The sequence below is a fragment of the Labrus bergylta genome, chromosome 12, assembly GCF_963930695.1.
Source record: "Labrus bergylta chromosome 12, fLabBer1.1, whole genome shotgun sequence".
NCBI lineage: Eukaryota > Metazoa > Chordata > Actinopteri > Labriformes > Labridae > Labrus > Labrus bergylta.
This window is the reverse complement of record NC_089206.1, coordinates 1171162-1191651: the sequence shown is the minus strand read 5'-3', so window position 1 is coordinate 1191651 and position 20490 is coordinate 1171162. Positions and strand designations below refer to the sequence as shown.

Sequence of the window (20490 nt, the reverse complement as noted above, 5' to 3'; positions counted from 1 at the left end):
TGCAAGCATGTGCGGAGCAGCTCACTGGGGTTTTTACGGACATCTTCAACCTGTCCCTCGCCCAAGCAGCTGTGCCAGCATGCTTCAAAGCCACCTCCATTGTCCCAGTGCCGAAACACTCCAGCCCGACAGGCCTGAACGACTACCGCCCTGTGGCACTCACACCCATCATAATGAAGTGCTTTGAGCGACTGGTCCTAGCACACCTGAAAAACTGCCTCCCACCCACACTGGACCCATTCCAGTTTGCCTACCGCAGCAATAGGAGTACAGAGGATGCAGTCTCCACTGCGCTGCACTCTGTGCTCACTCATCTGGACAATAACAACACATACGCACGAATGCTGTTTGTTGATTTTAGCTCAGCATTCAACTCTGTCATCCCCTCCAAGTTAAACACTAAACTTGGAGACCTGGGCTTCAACACCTCCCTCCGTCACTGGATAATGGACTTTCTGACCAACAGACCCCAGTATGTTAGGTCAGGACACACCTGCTCCACCACCATCACAGTCAACACAGGCGTACCACAGGGCTGTGTGCTGAGCCCATTCCTCTACTCCCTCTTCACCCACGACTGCAAACCTACATGGATCCAACACCATCATCAAGTTTGCGGACGATACAGTGGTGATTGGCCTCATCAGCAACAACGATGACACGGCCTACAGGGAGGAGGTACAGCATCTGGCCGCCTGGTGTGCTGACAACAACCTGCTCCTCAACACCAGCAAGACGAAGGAGATCATCGTGGACATCAGGAGAGAAAGAGGAAGCACGCACAACCCCATTCACATCAACGGGATGGCTATTGAACGTGTCTCCAGCTTCAAGTTCCTGGGGACCCACATCACAGAGGACCTCTCCTGGTCCACTAACACCTCCAGTCTGGTTAAGAAGGCTCATCAACGCCTCTTTTTCCTGAGGACACTGAAGAGACACCACCTGTCTTCAGCTGTACTGATGAACTTCTACCGCTGTGTGATCGAGAGCATCCTGACCAGCAGTGTCTCAGTCTGGTACGGAAACTGCTCTGTCGCAGACCGTAAGGCGCTACAGCGGGTGGTAAAAACCGCCCAGCGCATCACAAGGTGTCCACTTCCTGCCATTGAGGATGTCCAAAGAAAACGCTGTCTGCGGCGAGCTCATGGCATCCTTAAAGACTCCTCCCACCCTGCCCACAGACTGTTTACCCTCCTGCCCTCCGGCAGGCGCTTCAGAAGCCTCCGGACCAGAACCAGCAGACTGAGGAACAGCTTTTTCCCCAGAGCTGTTTCTCTACTGAACTCTACCCCCCGAACTCTGAACTCTCTCTCTCTCTCACACACACACATATCTATATACATACTCATCTGCACACACACACATTTACACCTCATCCACAAGCCTTTGCTTGATAATGTTTGTTGCTTAGATTAGTTTATAATAGTTATTTGTTTAATTAAGTTCATTGATTTTGGGTTGATGTTGCTTTGTTTAAATAAATTCTGTTATAATTTAAGAGAGCAGTTGTTTGTGGTTACTGGTGTATTTGCATTGTGATATAAGCTGGGTGCGAAGGCTTTGTGTACGGATTTCACGCCTTCAATTTATTAAATATAGTTATTCATTATTAATAATATTAGTAATTAAATAACTAATTTGAGACTGATTTGAGTGATATTTTGGTTATATTTACCTGATTACAGGTTGGTGCCCCAAAACGAGATTAAACATAGTTTAATGATATTCTATTTATATTATTAATAATTAAGTATAATTATTAAAGAATATAACCAAAGTTGACTTGATACAACCCCAACAAATGGTGCCCCGTGTGAGGCCTTCAATAAACCAGCTTTATTGCACTGTAAATGCACAGTAATCCAACCTTAAAATCCTAAAAAGGATCCTTCGGAAGAAAATTATATTTTCTTTAAATTTTTGTGATTTAAGCAAAGCAGACATCAAGCTGTGGCTTAGTTGTGTTTTATGTTGTTAGTTAATGGTTAAAGCCGTAACTGTTGTCCCCTTTGGGTCTATACAACAATTGGACATAATGATGCAGCTAGTGTGACTTTATCAAGGAACTTGATTTGTTGCATTAATCTAGATTTTGATCCTGAAGTATTCGACTAAAGGATTGTGGTGCTCCTTGTTGTTTGAGAGCCATTTGGCCAGATGAGAGTGTAACCTCATCATTGTTGCATAGCCAGCTGTCTGAGAGGTGTGAGTTCCTCCCTTCCTTTGAGGACTTGAGGTGTGAATCCCCTCTCCTATCTTCCAGGATAGACTGCAGTGATCAGTTGGGAAACTTAGATAAGATTTGCTCTTGTGTACCAAGACCCTAGGTGAGTCGGGGGCTGAGACTCCTTTTGGATCAGACGACGCAGCACTGCAAGAAACTGCTGCCGGTCTGACGAACCTCTCCTCAGAGGAGAGTGCCAACCTATATAGCTAGTCAATTAGCATTAGTGATAAGAAGTTAGAAGAGCTAGTTGATCTTGTCAACCACAGAGCCAGGCTCACCCCTAATAAGGACAGAATGTATGCAGAAGACATACATCAACTATGGGCCAAAGCTCACTATGGATCAGACGATCCACCCCTTCAAGACGTAGTTGCTAATCTTATCCACCTCCCTATAGAGCAGCTCGACAGCCTGAACTCCTACACCCTCAGCACATGTGAAAAGAGACTAAAGGGCTTGGTTGAATATGCAAATCAACCAACTGGGAAGCCAACACGTACAGCTTCAGATGTTCTAGGCGAAATTCTCCTCCTTTATCAGCGCAAATCAAATGTGCAGAATGAGATACACCGGGAACAGCTAGCCCGGGTACTAGAAGAAGGACAGATCCTGCGGGACGACTTCGAAAGAATGCAGGATAAACTAAAGACCTTGCAGGAAAATTGCAAGGCCCTGCAGGAGGAGAATAAAACACTGCACGAAAGCAGCAAACTGGCCGAACAGAGGAAACGAAGTGATATGGTACCCAGAGTTCAGGACAGGCAGAGAAGGACTTCAGCCCCCAGATCAGATGAGGAAACCTCAGATGAAGGATGGGAGACCGAACCAAGCCCCTGGAGGAGGGAGACAGACATGTTGCAGGATCTGGAGGAGAGGGGAAGGCACCACCGGGTCGACCCAGGCACAAAAGCGCCCACGTCCTCAGACCACCCGGTAAAGAGTAGGATGAGTAAAGAGGAAGGGCCCCCGCGTTCCGCCATACGCTTTGAGCGAAGAGAACCCTCACCCCGCAGGATGAGAGGCTTTACTCCCCCTAGAGACAGGGAGGAGACACGGGCCCAATTGGGCACCGAACGCTACCTGTCCCACGATAGACGGCCACGTCTGAGCCGAACACAAACCCCGCCACGGTTACAACCCTACTACCGTGACAACCACAGGGCTTACGATTCATCAGACGAATCGGACGACCCTCGCCAGCCTTCGGGTCAGGGCCTGCGAACCAGGCAGATAGAACCTCAGGCCAAAGATCTGAAGCGTTTTGACCCAGATAGCCCAGATTCAAGTATTAACGATTACCTTAGAGAAGTTGACCATTGTCTCCTTGACCTGCCTCATGCGTCCTCACATGAAAAACTGAAACGGATCTGGAAGACTACGGCTAGGAGTGTCCGCGATTTCATGGGGACACTCCCACCAAAGGTCCGATCCTTGCAGAAAGGAAACAAATCTGTTAATCAGCACTTACAAACTGCCAAGCAGAAAGTGTTGGACATGCTTGAATTAATTCAGGGAGCACAGGTAAGCATGGAGCAAGACACATCGTCAGGATATGACTCTGATCCTGGACCAAGCCCCTTAAGAGATCAAACAACCCTGCTGAAAAAGCTCAGTAAAGAACCGAGCAGCCAGGATAACCCAAGGACTGAGGAAATAAGTCTAGTTTTCCCTGATTTTGACTGTGGAGCCCCGCTCCTTGGGGAAACGCCCCAGTTCTCTGACAACTGTGACACCCTTTCACACCTTCACAGGTTTGAATCACCACATAGGAAGGGGGGTGACTTCTCAGCCCCCAGAGGCAGAGATAACACCAGGCCCCCTCCTGCTACCTGTAGGTTCCCATTGCAGGATTCACGGCTGAGGAATATCCAAACCTCAGATGACTGGGATGGCTCCCTTCTACCCAGAGATCAAAGAATGCGCATAAGGCTCATTGAATCTATGGCACAGGATGTAGAGCGGTTTGATCCAGATAACTCAGACCTCTGCATCGATGATTACCTCAGAGAGATTAACCTGTGTCTCAGTGAGGTACCTGATGCATCCACAAGAGAAAAACTCAGGCTGATCTGGAAGACAACTTCCAAGAGTGTCCGTAACTTCACGACTACCCTTCAGCCTGAGATCAGATACCAGTACTCTGCGCTCTGCAATGCTTTGCGCCAGGAATACTCCACCTACATTGACCCTGCATCTGGCCTTCTTAGTGCTTTCAGTGTCTTGCATCAGAAGCATGAGGCCCCCAAAGATTATTACTGGCGACTTAGATCTGCATATTTCCAGGGACGTAAGGCTCCAGGTCTGGAAGAGAACCCAACTTTCAAGTCCATCTTCATGCACAATCTGCATGGCTGCGTGCGTTCAGATGTCACCCTGCATAGTCGTACACATCAGCTTAGTATGAAAGAGATCAAGAGATTCGCACAGGCGGTTTGGCAGACACGCTTACGCCACGTGTCACCTGAGGGCAACAAGTTGCCTTGTGCTAAGAATAAGAGACCATATCACCGGCAGAATAGAGAACAGAGCCAGGGGGGTGAAGGTGGGACTCAACCACAGAGTAGGTTCCAGCCTGGAGAACTGATCGCTACCAGATCTGAACGGAACTCTCGGGATGGCCGTAGTCTGAGACAGAAGGGTAGGTATAATCGGAGTTCCTACGAGCTCCCTAAGGACTCCCTCGCTTACAGAGAACCCGATTCTGACTCCACATAGGAGTGGGGGTGTAGCCTCCATTCTAGAAACACAACAATGTCACTCTACCGACATGAATGTTTCCTAGTCCCTGTTTTGTGTTTTGACATTGGTAGGGAGACACATAATGTACATGTACATTTACACACCTACATGCCACAAACACCTTCCCACAGGCTTACTCCTGCCCAGGCTAGGAGTTAGCCCACAAATCTACACCTTATACTCTTCTCTTTCTCCCCTCCTCTTGTCTGTTTGTTTCATTTGTTTTGTTAGAGAATGCACCTTGAGTAACAAAGCTTTGCTAATGCCTGGTTATGTTTTATGCCTAGCTTTAGACATAGTTAGACAGTCTGCCCAGACTTTGCCTCAGTGTCTGCTCAGACCGAATGCCTCTCAAAATGTATGGACTTTTTGCTCACTAACTATTTGAAAATTTGTCTCCTCACACATGGACTGTTGGCCCTATTTGCCCTAAAGACCGCGACCCGCAATCCCATTCTTCAGGACAAAGGGGGGATGTTGGGCCACGCAGGCTTAGAACAGTCAGGCAGTGGACTTGGGCCTGCACCTCTGTAAAAGCCTCATTTGAGTTATTCACTGAGATCACCAAGAGGCCTAAAAGGACTCTTAATCCCAGAATCCCCTGCGGTACTTCACACCTACGTGTGAAGTAAAGGGGGGACCGGAACCTCTCTCTCCTCATTGGAGGGGACCTGAGGTTGACCCCCCATGGAGCAGGCCAGGCTACAAAGCTCCAGTCTTTAAAAGCAATCACCAGGCATTGCTTCCTTCTCTTCAAGTGTGGTCTGCTGACACCAGAGGATACCCTCTCCATATGATGGACTCCAGCATTCGAGACAAAGCCTTTCCTCCTCTTGACTTACATAGGTTAAACTCCAGAGCTGAGGTTGCTCAGTATAGGTAGCTCTTCACATGCTGAATTCAAGCATCAGAGGATTCAGCTGACTACTTCCACGGCATATTTTTAGGAGTTTTGGGCGCAATCAGATGCTATCAGGTTCGAGCAAAAAGAAGAGTTTCTTTCCTTTGATTTTTCGTAAGACGTCATTGAACGCAACTGGACAGGAGCGCTGAAGGAAGCCCATTGATCCCTGAATCCACAAGGACACATAAAGAACTCGGCTCCTGCAACCAGAAGACCCTATAGAGCAGCGCTCTGGTCGAAGATCTGAATCCCGCTACCCTCCTCCTACATCTGCCACGAAGGAAACCTGCCTGAATCTGTTGATTTAACATTCAACAGAGTGACGATCTAACCAACTTTGCAACGATCACCAGGAGTTACCCCAAGTAAGAGCTTTGGTCTGGGCAGAAATAGTTTCAGAAATAGTTATGTTTCTTTTATAACCACTGATAATTATGCATCATCGTTGACGACACGTCACATTCTGTATATTATCTGTTGTAAGATGCTGCATTTGTTTTATTGTAATGAACTGCTGTGTTCGTCTATGTGTTTCATGCTATGCTAGTTTACCTTCAGTCAACGGCTTTCACAATCAGAAAGACCAGTGTACCCGCCGTTGAATCAAAGTCCGGCCACTGGCTTTCTGGTGTTTAAGTAACAGTTACTGAACTCAGCTCAGAGAGCTCAAACTATTTCAAAAGGTAGCCACACGGCTTCCTTTGTTGTCCACCATTTTTGTCACCATGTGACGAAGCCACATGGTGCATTGTCTCTCTCCACCATCTTGTTCTCTCTCTCTCTCTCTCTCTCTCTCTCTCTCTCTCTCTCTCACACACACATATCTATATACATACTCATCTGCACACACACACATTTACACCTCATCCACAAGCCTTTGCTTGATAATGTTTGTTGCTTAGATTAGTTTATAATAGTTATTTGTTTAATTAAGTTCATTGATTTTGGGTTGATGTTGCTTTGTTTAAATAAATTCTGTTATAATTTAAGAGAGCAGTTGTTTGTGGTTACTGGTGTATTTGCATTGTGATATAAGCTGGGTGCGAAGGCTTTGTGTACGGATTTCACGCCTTCAATTTATTAAATATAGTTATTCATTATTAATAATATTAGTAATTAAATAACTAATTTGAGACTGATTTGAGTGATATTTTGGTTATATTTACCTGATTACAGGTTGGTGCCCCAAAACGAGATTAAACATAGTTTAATGATATTCTATTTATATTATTAATAATTAAGTATAATTATTAAAGAATATAACCAAAGTTGACTTGATACAACCCCAACAGCACAGAATTACTGTACATAGCACAGACTCTTGCACTCAATTACTGTACATAGCACAGACTCTTGCACTCAATTACTGTACATAGCACAGAATTACTGTACATAGCACAGACTCTTGCACTCAATTACTGTACATAGCACAGACTCTTGCACTTTCTGCTTATTTGCACTTCTGGTGAGATGCCAAACCTCATTTCGTTACTCTATACTTGTATATGTGTAATGACAATAAAGTTGAATCTCATCTCATCTCAAATGTCTCATGCGTGATAGGCTACAGGGCCCGCTCTAAAATTAAGGCAATGCTGCCATCTTGTGGTGACTAGAGAGGCTGATTTAGCTCAACACATCCATGATTTAAATAAGAGCTGTAAAATTAAAACAATGCTGCCATTTTGTGGTGACTATCCATGATTGAAATATTAAAATTTAGAGTGTGGTTCCAATTTGTTCCACAAGGAGGCGTAACCTCCAAGTGAGACAGCTCAGTGTGCTCGGTAGCCCTTGTCTTCAGACCATAGACTGTAAAAATAATGGACGGGACAAGGTCCCCGGTCTAGTGAAGCTTTTATTTTTAGAGCTCCCCCTACTGACTGGCTGCAGTATAGGTCATAAACCCCGCCTCCTCAATGATAACAGATGGGATGTGGGTCAAACTGGAAAGTTAAAATACTCGTCACATCATTTTTTTCCAAACCTAAACTCTGCTGTGATCATTAGTTATTATCACCCTACATTGTGTTCAAGTGCTCATTTTTCTGTGAAGTTTGTTTTAAATAAGTTATTTGAGGTTGAAAAACTGGATTTTACGTCATATTTGACGATGATTGACAGCCGCCGATCTTGCGTAGCTCTCTTTGTGAATAACAAAAGTTACGTAGTGAAGGAAAGCCGAGACGCCATTGAATTTTTCCGTTCAGTTTTTTCGTCTTTTTTGAGCTGGAAAATGAGTTGTTCTGCAGTAAACTGTTCTAACCGACCTGTGGGAGATAACGGATCTTTGCAGCTCTTTCGGTAAGTAAAAAAGTGATTTATGTGTCATTGGTTAAAGTCGTTATCTAGCTAGCTAACACATAAGCAGTCTAAGGTTATCTGAAATATTGTAAAGCTAGGTTACTTATCCGGCATGATTTATCTTTTTATTTTATTTTATTAAATGAACAAACCTAATAACTGACATGCTTCTTGATATTGTTAATATCGTTATTGTGATTGAAATTGTATTTAAAACCAAGAATTGTAATATAAAATCTGCTCATAGATGCGGTTCATTGACTGTACAGTTATTTTACAGCAAAAATAAAAACATCTGGTAACATGTTTACAGTCTGAGTGATAAGTGGACTATACCGAGAGCAACAGGTTTTACTTTCACCGTGCAGACTGAAATTCATAGGACTATATACGAGGGTAGAATATTTCTCTATGTATCCAGATAAAACTAAAGGTAAGATGTGATTTAATATAACTGTTACTGATTTAAGATCCAGATAAAACTAAAGGTAAGATCTGATTTAATATAACTGTTACTGATTTAAGAGACTAACCGAAACGTGAACGCAAACATCAACAACCTGCGGCAGTGTAATGTAATATTAACCGAGCATCATGCTGTTTAAACTGATAGATATTCTGAATTGTCTTCCACACACACCAATTCAACAGTCACAAGTTGATCAAATTGTAAATTTAATGACACTCATTGAGAAATTGTTCTAAAAATTGACAAAACCTGACAAACATTGCGGTGATTGTGACGGTGTCTGTATTTATCACCTTTGAAAGGAAGGTGTTAATGCAGGAGACCAGTGTTACACACAACAGGCTGCTGTTATTGTAGTTGTGAAGAGACAATAAAAGAAGACATAAAGATTGCGTTTTCCCCCACACACGTTAATATGTTTTAAATGTCATGCATTTATTTTTGATTTTGCTTCAATAATTGTTAACGAAGAGAAACAGCAGGATTAAACTACAGGCTGTTGTTGTCTTTTTATAGCCAAAGAAAACTGAACATTCACAGCCTCTGTATTCAAAACAATTTCAACATTGACATTTATGTCGTCCTATTTCCCTCTTCTCACCAACATTATATTTTAAACTGGGATTTCCTTTTTCTCAGGTTGTGCGTCTCTCCCCCAGCTCGCCCCCTGCGGTGAGCTCCTCTCCATAGTGCTCTCGTCTCCTCCCTCTAAAGCTGCTGATACTCTGTAGGACGCTCTGATTGGGGCACCTCACCAATAAAATACTATTTTATATTTTAAGCAGTTTGCCACCACACTGCACTTTTACTCTCCAAAGGCATATGAGTATGTGTGTGACAACTTTAACAAAGCTTTAGCACACAGTCACACCATCCACACAGCTGATCCAGGATTTACTGTAGCATCTTCTACAGCACTGAAAGGTCATGTACAGGCAAACAGAGAGAAGGGAAAATAAACAATCTGTGCTCTCAAATAACAAAGCAGTCTCAAATCTTTTTGAGGAATTACAGCTAAAACAATTCTACTTTGCATACAGTACATCCTCTGATAAATAAAGTGAAGTACTTTGATTGTATTTCTGTGGTGTTCCTGTAGGTGACCATGATGCAGCCAGACTGAAGCAGCAGCTTGTGAAGGTGGACACCATCATCTTGTCTTTGCAGTGCTGATTCTGAAGAGAACACCTTCACATAGGACTCAAAGGTAAAATGATCTCTCATATGATTGGACCGTGTTATTGTAACCGCTATCGGCATCAAAGTAATTTTAGTAACAATTTATAATCCTTCCTAAAATGGAAGGAAGACTAGCAGAAGATTTTAACAGCCTCTATGGTTCTGCAAGAAGTTCATGTTTAAATTGTTCTTCTTTCTGTCTTCAAGGAAATCAGTGCTCAAAGGAAACAGCAGTCCAGACTCTGATTCCAGCTCCGGTGAGGTTCTGCACACAAATTGGCTCTCTGATTATATGAGAATATTTAACATTAGTTTAATTCATCAGGCTGGCCCATGTGATGACAGTTTAAAATAATCTTCAATAGAAAGTGGCAGGAACACTTTTGTCTTAAAACATAAATTCATAAAGCTGATCATATTATTGGATTCATCATGTCTTATTATATATTTTGTTTTTCCTCATAAATAGTTCTCCTGTCTTAAAAACAAACTAGAACCTGAAGTTTAGCAGAACCTGAGGACAGATCTGATTTAAGGTCTGAGGCATAAACATCACAGTAAAATTCATTATACTTTACATTTAACTCTGTGATTGTTTTTCTTTATTACAGAAGATGCTCTCAGATTCAGATCCATCAGCAACACCTGACAACATGGAGGACTCGTCCCCTGAACGTTTCCTGTCCTCTCTCGATGGACTTCTTCTCTTCAGTTATTAACTCTTGAAAACAGCAGCACAACATGCCAGACTGTTTGACAAGTCTGTGATTGAATAAATGGAAATGGAATCTCATACGTATCTTGCTATGCTTATTGGCTTTAAATGTTTAATATTAAATAAGTTTGAAGGCCATTTATCTCAGACGAGACCAGCTGAGCTCGTCTGTTAGCTTTGTTGTTGTCTTAGCTGTTGTTGGTCAAGAAGAAATGAATGTCAGTTCAAAGCCTTTTCAAATGTGAGCTATAAACTATTTTACTGTGACCAACACTTTGTAGTGCTCCAGTTAATCAGAGACAGTCAATTCAGATTTTAAAAAAGTTTATTTAAACATTTTATGAAAAGAAATCTTCAATAAACAACCCCTGGCTTCATTAACCATGTGGAAAATAAGTAAGGGAGACCATCAGGTCAAACTGCTGGGACATAGGAGAAAGTATAAAAAATACTTTAACAAAAATCCAAACAAAAATCAAATAAAGTAAAGAGATCCTGGATGATTGTTTGACTGTTAAAATATGATGGAAAAGCAAATCCAACACAACCCTCCAGCATCTGGCCTTTCAAACACAGGGCAACATCATGTTAAGAAAAATAAATTGAATATTGACCTGGATCTCTGTGTTTTATCTGAGGATGACTATGGTAGCCTTCTCACTGTTCACTGTCACAAAGCACCAGACTCTGTCCACCTTCTTCAGACGTCGATCAGCTCCTCTGGGTGATGGCAGAGAGGACTCTTCATCTGGGAGAGCTGCTGGTGTAAGGTCATTTCTCCCACAGTGGATGAGCAGGGCATCTGGCACAGGTGAAAAAAGGAGGAGGTTCCTTCAAACTCTGTGACCCCAGCCTGACCTCTGTAACAGGTGTGGAGATGAAGGTTGAAATGAGTCATTTTTAGGTTCTGTTGATTGTAAAATGGAAAAGAAAACATCACCTTTCTATTTAATATTTAGCTGGTGTATGACTCAGTGTGATTTTTATTTTTAGAAGACTGTATTGTTAACAACAGCTTGTTTTTACTCTTATGAAACTTCAAAACAATCACAGGATATAAACTTTTAACAGATGATTTTAACTTACACTTCACCTCTGTGGAAGATGTCAGACCAGCTGCTTTTATCTCTAATTTGCCTAAATGAAAACACAAAAAACAATAGATTTACTGTTCACTTAAATATATTAGAAAAGCAGACATGACTCACATTGCAGACTATCAGTTTCTAACAGAATACAACATATCTTACCACCTGTAGTCTAACCTATCTTAAATATAGCTTAAATATAGAACGATTTCATTAAAACCAGAGGACCCAGCAGCCCACATATTTTCAGTAATGATCAAAATAGCGGGATTTTTTAAAAACACAGTGTGTTTAAATACTAGACTTTGAATACGGTGGTTTGTTGTACTTACACATTTCTTCATTGTAGACCGGCAGAGCGCTTTCGGCGTAGCTGGGCTGCGTAAGTCATCAGAGCAGTACGCTAAGTGGGCGGGGCGTGTTACCAGGGCTCCTCCCTCCGGACCCTACTGCACAGACTCTGGCTCCAAATGACGTCAAAATCGCAAGATGGAAGCGCCCCTAAGCGGCGTATTTTGGCTTCAAGAACGTTGAGTGGGAACAGCTACAGTGCACGCCCACTGGTGGGAACAGCTACAGTGCGCGCCCACTGGTGGGAACAGCTACAGTGCGCGCCCACTGGTGGGAACAGCTACAGTGCGCGCCCACTGGTGTGAACAGCTACAGTGCGCGCCCACTGGTGGGAACAGCTACAGTGCGCGCCCACTGGTGTGAACAGCTACAGTGCGCGCCCACTGGTGGGAACAGCTACAGTGCGCGCCCACTGGTGGGAACAGCTACAGTGCGCGCCCACTGCTTCAGACTGGCAGAAGCAGGAAAGGAAACACTATAGGCTACCTGTGGTTGTCTCATTATTTCCCTGTTATTTACCGGTGAGTAGATGTCACGAATCACAAAAGTACATGTGGTCTATATTCTTCTTTAGCATGTGGAAGGTAACACCATCCTTTAGTGTGTATCAGGATGTGTTTTAAATTTGTTTTGAAGGTTTTAAGGTAGTTTAGCTATGACGCTCATGAGCGCTGGCTCATCGCCAGATTCATATATGTCTGTCATGGCTTGTCCCTAGCTCCCATGCTCTTTTGCTAGTTTTGTAAAGCTCCTGCATGTCTCTTAAAGTAACCGTGGGTTCATGAAGACTGTTCGTTTTCATATTTTGTACTTATATTCATGTAAAAAGTGTAGCGCTAACTCCGCTAGCTTCGCTGTTTCTCTATGGGATTTCCCATGTTTTTTGTTAGCATAATGCTAAGCGAGAATTGAACTTTTATTCAGTTAAACTGGAAACCTGTTTGCAACTGTATTGAATTGATAAGAAGCTCTTAAGTAGCAGAACTGAATTATTTTATATTTGTGAAAAGAATAATAACACACAGAAATGTTTTTGCATGTAATTAATGACAAGTATAAGTTTATGTATATAGCTGTGCATATTGTGTTGAAATATGGATAAAATGCTGTTTTTGAAGAAAGAAAAGAAAACGGAAAGTTTAAGTAAAACTGAAATACATAAACGTATGTATACAAATAAAGACTGGCAGAAGCTAAAAATAAAGCGAGTCCGAAAGCGTTCAGCCGTTGGATGCAGACTTAGTGTCAGTGTGTTCTAGTGATCAACACATCCGGTTGTGCGGTTGTACAACGAGGCTGCGTCAGAAGAATTCCGGGTTTTCCAGGATCCTGATAAAAGTCTTTTAAAAATCTGTGAAAAAGGAAGACAGACTTCACACCCACATCTCATGTGTGCAATAAACTTCAAGTCATTCATCGGGTCGTGTGCTGGATCTGTTGCCGTTAGCAACAACATGCTGTTAACTGATTGGACGAGTGGTGAGTCTTTATTGCGTCTGTATGTCACACTTCCTGTTTCTCAGCAGCGGGTTCTCCTCCAAAAAGAGAAATAAAGAATCCTCCATTCTTCTTCTTATCATTTCTACACAGTGTGTGTGTCAGTATTTCTACACAGTGTGTGTGTCAGTAGTTCTACACAGTGTGTGTGTCAGTAGTTCTACACAGTGTGTGTGTCAGTAGTTCTACACAGTGTGTGTGTCCTGGCTCAACAGAGCAGTGACAAAAGAGGGAGACCACACATAGTCGGCAACATTATTCAAAGGAGTTTAATTAAATTATTAAATTAAACGGTGTTAGACCTGTGTGTGTGTGTGTGTGTGTGTGTGTGTGTGTGTGTGTGTGTGTGTGTGTGTGTGTGTGTGTGTGTGTGTGTGTGTGTGTGTGTGTGTGTGTGTGTGTGTGTGTGTGTGTGTGAAGGAAGGTGATGGTGTCACGTTGGCCTCCTTTGCACACTTTGTTCTTCTTTATCTGAAAATTGCGGCATGTTTTAAAAGAAATGTGACCACGTGTCAATAAATGTTTGCACACTGACTCAAAGTCTCTTCGACGAGCTCTGAGGAGACTTTACAGGAACAACTTAAAGCACTGTGCTGCCGTGGTTAGCGCTGTTTCCTCACAGCCTTAGACTTAGACAACTTTATTTATTTATTTTTTGTTCTCTTTGTCTTCCTCCCACAGTCCAAAGACATGCTCGTTAGGTTAACTGCTGACTCTAAATTGTCTGTAGGTATGAATGTGAGTGTGTCTGGTTGTCTGTCTCTATATGTCAGCCCTGTGATTGACAGGTGATCAGTCCAGGGTGTAACCCCGCCTCTCATCAGCTGCTATTGGCTCCAGCCCCCTGTGACCCTGAACGGCAAAAAACGGTATAGATAATGGATGCTTGGATGGAACAAGCCAGCTGTTTTTTTCTTTTTAAACAAATTTTAATAATGCATCGGACCTTTATAACGCTTTTCTAAATACTCAAAGGAGCTTAACAAAGAATAACAACAAAACAAAAACAGCGAAGATATTGACTTTATTAATTCCAGAGGGGAAATTCTGGTTTACACTCCATTATTGAGAGACATGCTTCTTACACACATAGTCCCAGATTACACACATAAGCACAAACGGGACCATGTTCTCACCTGAAATTCTGGTTTACACTCCATTATTGAGAGACATGCTTCTTACACACATAGTCCCAGATTACACACATAAGCACAAACGGGACCTGAAGGTGGAATATACATACTATACATTCAAAATACGGTACAAGTAGAAAAGTAGCTCTAACCTGAAGCAAACAGTAGAGGCGACACTTTTGTAGTTAATTAAGGATCAATATTTACAAGATGTTGCTGTTGTTTTCTTTTTTATTGCTGTTGTTTTTGTTATTGTATTATTTAGAATCTGTCGCTCATTTATGTATTTATTTATAACATTGAAAAGATACAAATATAAACTACAAAAAAATATTTTCATATTATATTACACTTTATAATAATCTTAATTTACAAATATAATACAAGCTTCTTCCTGCTCCACTTTTCAGAAAATGTGTGCTCAAACAGGCAGTTTGGAAATTTTCCCTTCATGACATCACAAAGGGCAGTAGCCCCTCCCCCAGGTGGGTGACACTCCCACAGCTAGGTGTTTGTTCTGCCCTCTGAGTCTGCCTTCTCACTGTAAACAATAGGACATGGAGTGAGAAAGCCTGAGACACCCAAGCCCTTCCAGAGAGGGGGCGTGGTCAGACACCGCTCATTTACATATTTAAAGGTACAGACACAGAAACAGCCTGTTCTGAGTAGGGCTGAAATAGAGGGGTTTATAGACATGATCAAATACAGGATCAGAGTGGATTTAGAACAAGAAACTTCACACACATGTTTTGAGGAGCTCTGAGACTTATTGACACTGAAGAAGAAGAGGAGGAGAATATGTCACCTCTTACAGCCAATCATCTTGGGCATCGCTCACATCAGAGCTCACATCTCTCGAGGTGATGAGTAGATGACATTGTCAGATTGTCCACTGGGGGCGATGTTGAGCGAGGCGGTCGTAGCATTGGTAAAATTCAACTCAGAGTAAGTGATGTTACCAGAGTCATCTTCAGCCTGGGTAAAGAAAGACAAAATAAAAATAAGTCAGCAATGAATCTGTTGCAGAGACAAGTGGTCTCTGTCCTCTGTCCTTTCTCTAAAATAAAGATTTAAAACAGTGCGTAGAATCCATACTAAAAGTCGTCTTTTGTGTGGCTTGGTGGGTTAGATGACTCAGTCCTTGAACATCCGTGTCCATGTAACAATAAAGCCTCAGTAGATCGACATACACTCATCCTATAAGAACTTGAACGCTAACAAAACACCAGGCTGGGTGTTTCCCTCTGTAGGCTGCTCAGGCTGATTACCTCCTCATCTACTTGTACCTTCCCCCAAAACACCATAAAACATGTGCCACACACAAAAACTTACTGCATGATGAGACCTGGCTCTAGTGACAGTGCTGTATTCATGGTCGATTTCTACTCCATTCGGTTTGGTGTACACGGCGTGTTCGTAAGGAAGGGATCCTCTCCGTTTGTCCTCCCTCAGGTCCTCATATGCTCGGTTGGTCTGCAGGACAAACATTACATTTTGATTGTAGTTAAAAGAGCTTGTTCAATAAACTCCAGTAATTATAATCATGGCTGAAATGTCCTCACTCTCACCTCTGTGACAGATGTGAACTCTGTTTCCATTGGAGTTTCTAAAAAAGCAGAATGTGTTTAGAGAATGACACAAGACTGAAACACACAGTATTTAATTGGACCCATCACTGATAAACACGTTCTGCTTTGCCTTAAAGGCTTTATGTGATTTGTTGATCCAGCAGATGTCGCCCTTGAGCACCAGCATGAAACCAAAACAACTTGCGCTGCATTGTTGTGTTAGCATGCTAATGCTAGCGATCTTTATTATGCTGGTATCTTCACACTGCATGTAAATTTACCTGAAATGAGCGTGATCTAGAAACACAGTTAAGCAGTGAGTACAGTATGTTATTCTTCTTTTCTCTAGTCCCTCAATTAAACAACTTTTATACACGAGGGGAGGAGTCAGCCGGCCGTCCTGGCGATGTAAACAAAGTGAAGATAGGACTCTGAAAACTCTGAAAACATCACAGACAGTGGGACTCGGGTGTCACACCCGTTGTAGACAGTCATGACTCACAGAGTTATTTTCAGAGGAGATACTTGATTTATATTTAAGTGTGAAAAATCGCAGATAAAGGCTTTACAATTAGCCTAAGGCCCAGTGGCCTTCTAGCGTTTTTTTCCGGGCAGAAAAGCGCTGGCTGTGCGCTCGCATGAAACGTTTGTGCGCTGAGAAGAAAAGTGCTGCACGCCCATCCTGTCTCATTGTCAACATTATGTTGTTGTATGTTTTATATTTGAGATCGTTTATTTCCCAATCAAACACGGAGCAAAGAGGATGTGGGTACAAGACACGATCCCAACAGAAAAACTACAGGGAATATTATACATTTGGAAAAGAGCACAACTGACGCCAACAGCACCTCTCTGAAAAGTTGAAAGATTTTTAACTTGAGTGCTCTGAGTGATGGGGGAAGTCACGCAAAGTGAGTAATACACTCTCTACTCATTGAAAACAACTGAAAGAAGACGCTGTCACTTCAATAAAAAATATCCAAAGATTGGAAAGCCAAAAAAAACAGCCCGGGCCATCAGAACCGAAGTGAAAACCTTGACCAAAAAAGGAGCTATGTATTGCATCCCTAACATGTACCATAGGAAACAGGAAGTTACGGTAGTTAGGCTGCCTGCATGTGTAAGTTTGTCCGTGTGTGTGTAAATCCTGTTGCCTCACCCTTTGGTTTTGAAAACTTCCTCCTGCAGAATATGATCGTAACGAGAGATAACAGGACAATCAGGGCGACCAGGGTCAGTCCTGCGTACAGCAACATTTCTGCAGAAAGAGGGTTGGGAAAGGGGGGATGGGGGTTGTTTTACTTTGACACGTCTTGGTTGTTGATGACATTAGTTGTGGACTGTCAGGTACAAAAGGCCTCTTAGATTCTCCCTCATAGTGTGTAATAATAAGTCTTTGTTACAGTTTCTTCTACTTTCTTTACTTAGGTTCTTATGTGTTCCTGTTAGGCGCCAAGCTAACCAAGCTAACCTGACAACTTAAATTTCATTTTAGGGTGCACTCACATTAGGGGTAAAGCGGGCTTAGGTTGGACTTGGTGAGTTTAACTGTCTGTGCTCAAAACTATGACAAGTTGATTTTATATTGTTCATTTCATTATTAGCCAGACTGAATGACGACAGACTCCCTGAAATCAAAGTTCATCTTTCCCTTCAGAAACTATTCTGGTGACTTTTTAAATTGTTTATTTATTTTGAATCATGTATGATATAATTATTTATATATATTAAAAAAAGATCCTGGACCTCCTCCTAGTTCTGATGTGTGAGAGTTTGACACATGCAGTGTGTGGATGTACCTGTTGTCGTTGTTCCAGACTGCTTGGTGGGTATCGGGGTCTCAGCTCCATGGTTGCTCGGTGTTGTCGCTGCTAAAGGGACTGATGTTGAGGGTATTAAATTACGTTTTGGTGTTGTTGGGACTGTGAACAAAGAAAGCATATGAACACGTATGAAGGAATCCTGATGAGACGACCTGTACACTACTCTGTGTGTATTTTTTAAATCACAGTGTTGGGAACTTAAAAATATCAGCAGCTGTCTGTGAAAACTTAAAGATGCTCTCGACTGACATACAAAACATTTTCATTTCACTTTAAGAAGAAACTCACCGTCTGCGACAAAGACCTCGAATGTGTACGAAAGTTCACTTAACCGATTTCTTGTCAGACCACACGTGTACCGTCCTGAGTCAGACTGGGTCAGCTGTGAGATGCTCACATACACAGATCCTACAGTTTCAAATTGTACATATCTGATGGAATATCTGCCAGTCTGCACTGTTTTATCAGTTGTTTCAATTAAATTGTCCAAACATCTGTCCTTGCAGAAGAATGCACTTCTCAAATCGAGAGTTGAAAAGAAGAAGCATGCTGCTGTGAAATTCCCTCCAGTTGTTGCTCTGACAGGTTCTCTTCTGTTTTCTACCAGCCATGCTGTGAAAAGAGAAGAGGAATAAACTCTTACAAAGTGTATGAATCTATTTCAGTCAATGACGAGGTGACGCCTGCGAGCTAGTTCAGACAGTTATGTTTTGCATCCCCTTCAAGAAATCACAACAATATACAGTCACATACTGGGAGCTGCCCAGTTGAACCAGTCTGTAAAAGAAGTCTGTGGCCTTCAGTAGTTTATCAGTTGTTGTCATAGTTCAGCTGTTCAGGAAACATTTTCAGGGTTTTTAGTACAAACTTACTGTCTACAACGATGATTTCAATGTCCGTGTATGAAGCTGGTGATAAAGATGAACCGAGACCACACCTGTAGCGTCCGGAGTCAGACTTGGTCAGCTGTGAGATTTTCACAGAAACATCTCCGGATCGAGTTTGTTGTCTCCTCTTCCATTCAATGCTGAATCTGTCTTCTTGAGCGCTGGCACCAGATGTTTGTATGATGATGTCCTCCTGTCTACATTCTTCTCTGCAGAAAAACGTTCTAGTTGTTTCTTGAGAAGTCGAGCATTCGACTTCCACATTTTCCCCTACAAGTACTGTGTAGAAATCTATCGCTTCTGCACTAATGACACCAAAATTTTCATCCTGCAGAGCTGTTAAGAGATGAAGAATCAGAAGTTACTGTCTTTACATCCTGCCACCACATGTTCCTGATGCACGTTTAACTCTTACCTTTGACGTTTGCATCTATAGCCGTAATAAGTAAGAGTAATAAATGTTGTACAGTAAAACCCCAAACTTTCAACAGCAACTTCTGTTGAAATCATAATTCCCATTTTTCAAAAATGAGAAATGAGAAAGCTCTTAAAGATCTTTTCACGCATTTCAAAGGCTATCAAAGCCCTTGAGCCTCTTTTGACACTTTTTTAAATAGTTTTGTAAGAGTCCATAATTTTAACCAATTTTTTAATGCAATCATTCCAAAATGATTTAGAAAGCAGCAGGTCAGTTGTGCAAGCCATTCCCACATTACTGCACTGTTTGTTTTTTAAATGCTAGTGGTGATGTTTTGGCTGTGATGCTCTGGTTTCTATAAGTATGTAGTTTTGATATTAACCTTTAAAATCTCCTTCATGCTGCATATTGTTGAAACTTAAAATCAGGATAAAGTACCCAAACATGTTAACTCAGTTACAGGCAGAGCACGTCAACATTTCAATATGTCACTTAAAGAACTCGACTTTGGAAGATACTCATTGGTTGTGAATTACTCGGACAGCTGAAGCCTCATTTTAACTTTGGTTATAAACGTTAAAATCATTTGTCCACATGAGGACTAACTAACCCCACACTGAGGGTCATCGTTCCTCAACAAATGATTACAGTAAGAACTGTGTATATACTGTATTTACTGCATTATTTAAGGACATAATCATCATGTTGAACCATTAAAACACTCAGTAACCAATAATAAACCAATTAAAAAACAACAAATAACAACAAAGAAAGTGACTAAAAGAAAATAGAAAAATACTCACAGAGGAAGAAGAAGAAGATCACAGTGTGATGGACTTCCATGTTCAAGACTCTAATGATTTTCTACTTCTGCTTCTTCTTCACTTGTAAACCAGGAACTTCTCGTTTCTTTAAAATGTTGGCACACCTCCTCTTAAGAACACACACACACACACACACACACACACACACACACACACAAGCCTTTGCTTGATAATGTTTGTTGCTTAGATTAGTTTATAATAGTTATTTGTTTGATTAAGTTCATTGATTTTGGGTTGATGTTGCTTTGTTTAAATAAATTCTGTTATAATTTAAGAGAGCAGTTGTTTGTGGTTACTGGTGTATTTACATTGTGATATAAGCTGGGTGTGAAGGCTTTGAGTACGGATTTCACGCCTTCAA

General features: G+C 42.0%; 1 protein-coding gene and 1 long non-coding RNA gene across 3 annotated transcripts; both read right to left on the bottom strand.

Moving 5' to 3' along the window:
- Nucleotides 1-10847: 10847 nt before the first annotated feature.
- Nucleotides 10848-11667, bottom strand: LOC136181170 (uncharacterized). Its single transcript, XR_010667571.1, has 2 exons — nucleotides 11627-11667; nucleotides 10848-11400 (listed from the first exon to the last, which is right to left on the bottom strand). It is a non-coding gene; the product is annotated as an uncharacterized lncRNA (long non-coding RNA).
- Nucleotides 11668-15002: 3335 nt separating this feature from the next.
- LOC114918092 (uncharacterized) lies at nucleotides 15003-20255 on the bottom strand. 2 transcript variants are annotated; one of them, XM_029275797.2, is made up of 9 exons: nucleotides 20109-20255; nucleotides 18873-19223; nucleotides 18289-18612; nucleotides 17977-18099; nucleotides 17337-17435; nucleotides 16178-16215; nucleotides 15942-16082; nucleotides 15415-15584; nucleotides 15003-15150 (listed from the first exon to the last, which is right to left on the bottom strand). In XM_029275797.2, the coding sequence occupies exons 1-8, from the start codon at nucleotides 20146-20148 to the stop codon at nucleotides 15456-15458; spliced, it is 1245 nt and encodes a 414-aa protein (XP_029131630.2). In that variant the 5' UTR covers nucleotides 20149-20255; the 3' UTR covers nucleotides 15003-15150; nucleotides 15415-15455. The 2 variants fall into 2 exon arrangements, with proteins under 2 accessions (XP_029131630.2, XP_029131629.2); XM_029275796.2 differs by having other exon boundaries at nucleotides 15003-15584.
- Between the last annotated feature and the right edge of the window lie 235 nt (nucleotides 20256-20490).